The sequence below is a fragment of the Chrysochloris asiatica genome, unplaced genomic scaffold (genome assembly GCF_000296735.1).
Source record: "Chrysochloris asiatica unplaced genomic scaffold, ChrAsi1.0 scaffold00007, whole genome shotgun sequence".
Lineage (NCBI taxonomy): Eukaryota > Metazoa > Chordata > Mammalia > Afrosoricida > Chrysochloridae > Chrysochloris > Chrysochloris asiatica.
Window position 1 is genome coordinate 23141474 of NW_006408525.1, and position 1605 is coordinate 23143078.

The window sequence follows — 1605 nt, forward strand, 5'->3', positions numbered from 1 at the left end:
AACTCCCAGCTCTTAGGGTGAGTTGTGTCCTGCCGGAGAGATCACCTAGAGGAAGGTAGAGCTTCATCATCCTCTACCCTTGGCTGAGAACCTCATATTCTCAATGTTGTTGTTAGGTGCCTTCCAGTCAGTTCCGACTCATAGCGACCTTATATATCGGGTGTTTGAGGAGGGCTGGTGAATTTGAACCAACAACCTTGAGGTTAACTGTCCCGTTGCTTATTTTACAGCGCCACACCAGGACATTCTCAGTAACACTCACAGATTCTCTCTTAACTCAGCTGTAGTCTTCACCTAGAACTGGGATCCTCTTTTTCATCCAAGGTGCCAGAGAGGAACATTTTGCACGGAGGGTAGCTGGGTCAGACCAAAAGGGAGCTGGTTACTTTCCTAACTTGGCTTCTTTGCTTCCCTTAGGTTTCATCTGAGGCGCCCCTGACCTTCCCTGCCCCACCCCCACCCCGGATCCCGGCAATGCTAACCGCTGTTTGTGGCTCTCTGGGCAGCCAGCACACTGACACGCCTCACGCCTCCCCACCGCGCCTGGACCTGCAGCCTCTCCAAACATACCAGGGCCACACCAGCCCGGAGGCCGGGGACTACCCCTCCCCGCTGCAGCCTGGAGAGCTGCAGAGCCTCCCGCTGGGCCCAGAGGTGGACTTCTCCCAGGGCTATGAGCTGCCAGGGGCCTCCTCGCGGGTAACCTGCGAGGACCTGGAAAGCGACAGTCCCTTGGCTCCGGGACCCTTTTCCAAGCTCCTGCAGCCGGACATGTCGCACCATTACGAATCGTGGTTCCGGCCCACCCACCCAGGTACGGATGATGGCTCCTGGTGGGACCTACACCCAGGCACCAGCTGGATGGACCTCCCTCACACTCAAGGCGCACTGACCTCCCCTGGCCATCCGGGGGCGCTTCAGGCCGGTTTGGGGGGCTATGTGGGAGACCATCAGCTTTGTGCGCCGCCACCCCACCCTCATCCGCACCACCTCCTCCCAGCAGCAGGAGGGCAGCACCTTCTGGGGCCACCCGATGGGGTGAAGGTCTTGGAAGCGGCCGCCCCAGAGCCTCAGGGGCTGGATTCCGGTCTGGATGGGGCGGCCAGACCCAAAGGTTCCAGGCGGTCAGTGCCTCGCAGCTCAGGCCAAACCGTGTGCCGTTGTCCCAACTGTTTAGAGGCTGAGCGACTGGGGGCTCCGTGCGGCCCCGATGGGGGTAAGAAGAAACACTTACACAATTGCCACATACCAGGCTGCGGTAAGGCCTATGCCAAGACGTCGCACCTGAAGGCACACCTGCGCTGGCACAGCGGTGACCGTCCCTTCGTGTGCAACTGGCTCTTTTGCGGCAAGCGCTTCACGCGCTCCGACGAGCTGCAACGCCACCTCCAGACCCACACGGGCACCAAGAAGTTCCCCTGTGCAGTTTGCAGCCGTGTCTTCATGCGCAGTGACCACTTGGCCAAACACATGAAAACCCACGAAGGCGCCAAGGAGGAGGCTGCCGGAGCGGCCACTGGTGAAGGCAAGGCTGGTGGAGCATCAGAGCCCCCTGGGGGCAAGGGCAAGCGGGAGGCCGAGGGCGGCTCGGCACCATCCAACTGA

General features: G+C 60.6%; 1 protein-coding gene across 1 annotated transcript; it reads left to right on the forward strand.

Moving 5' to 3' along the window:
• The first annotated feature begins 474 nt into the window (after nucleotides 1-474).
• On the forward strand, nucleotides 475-1605 carry SP6 (Sp6 transcription factor). Its single transcript, XM_006832518.1, has one exon. It carries the CDS (start codon nucleotides 475-477, stop codon nucleotides 1603-1605), a length of 1131 nt encoding a protein of 376 aa, XP_006832581.1.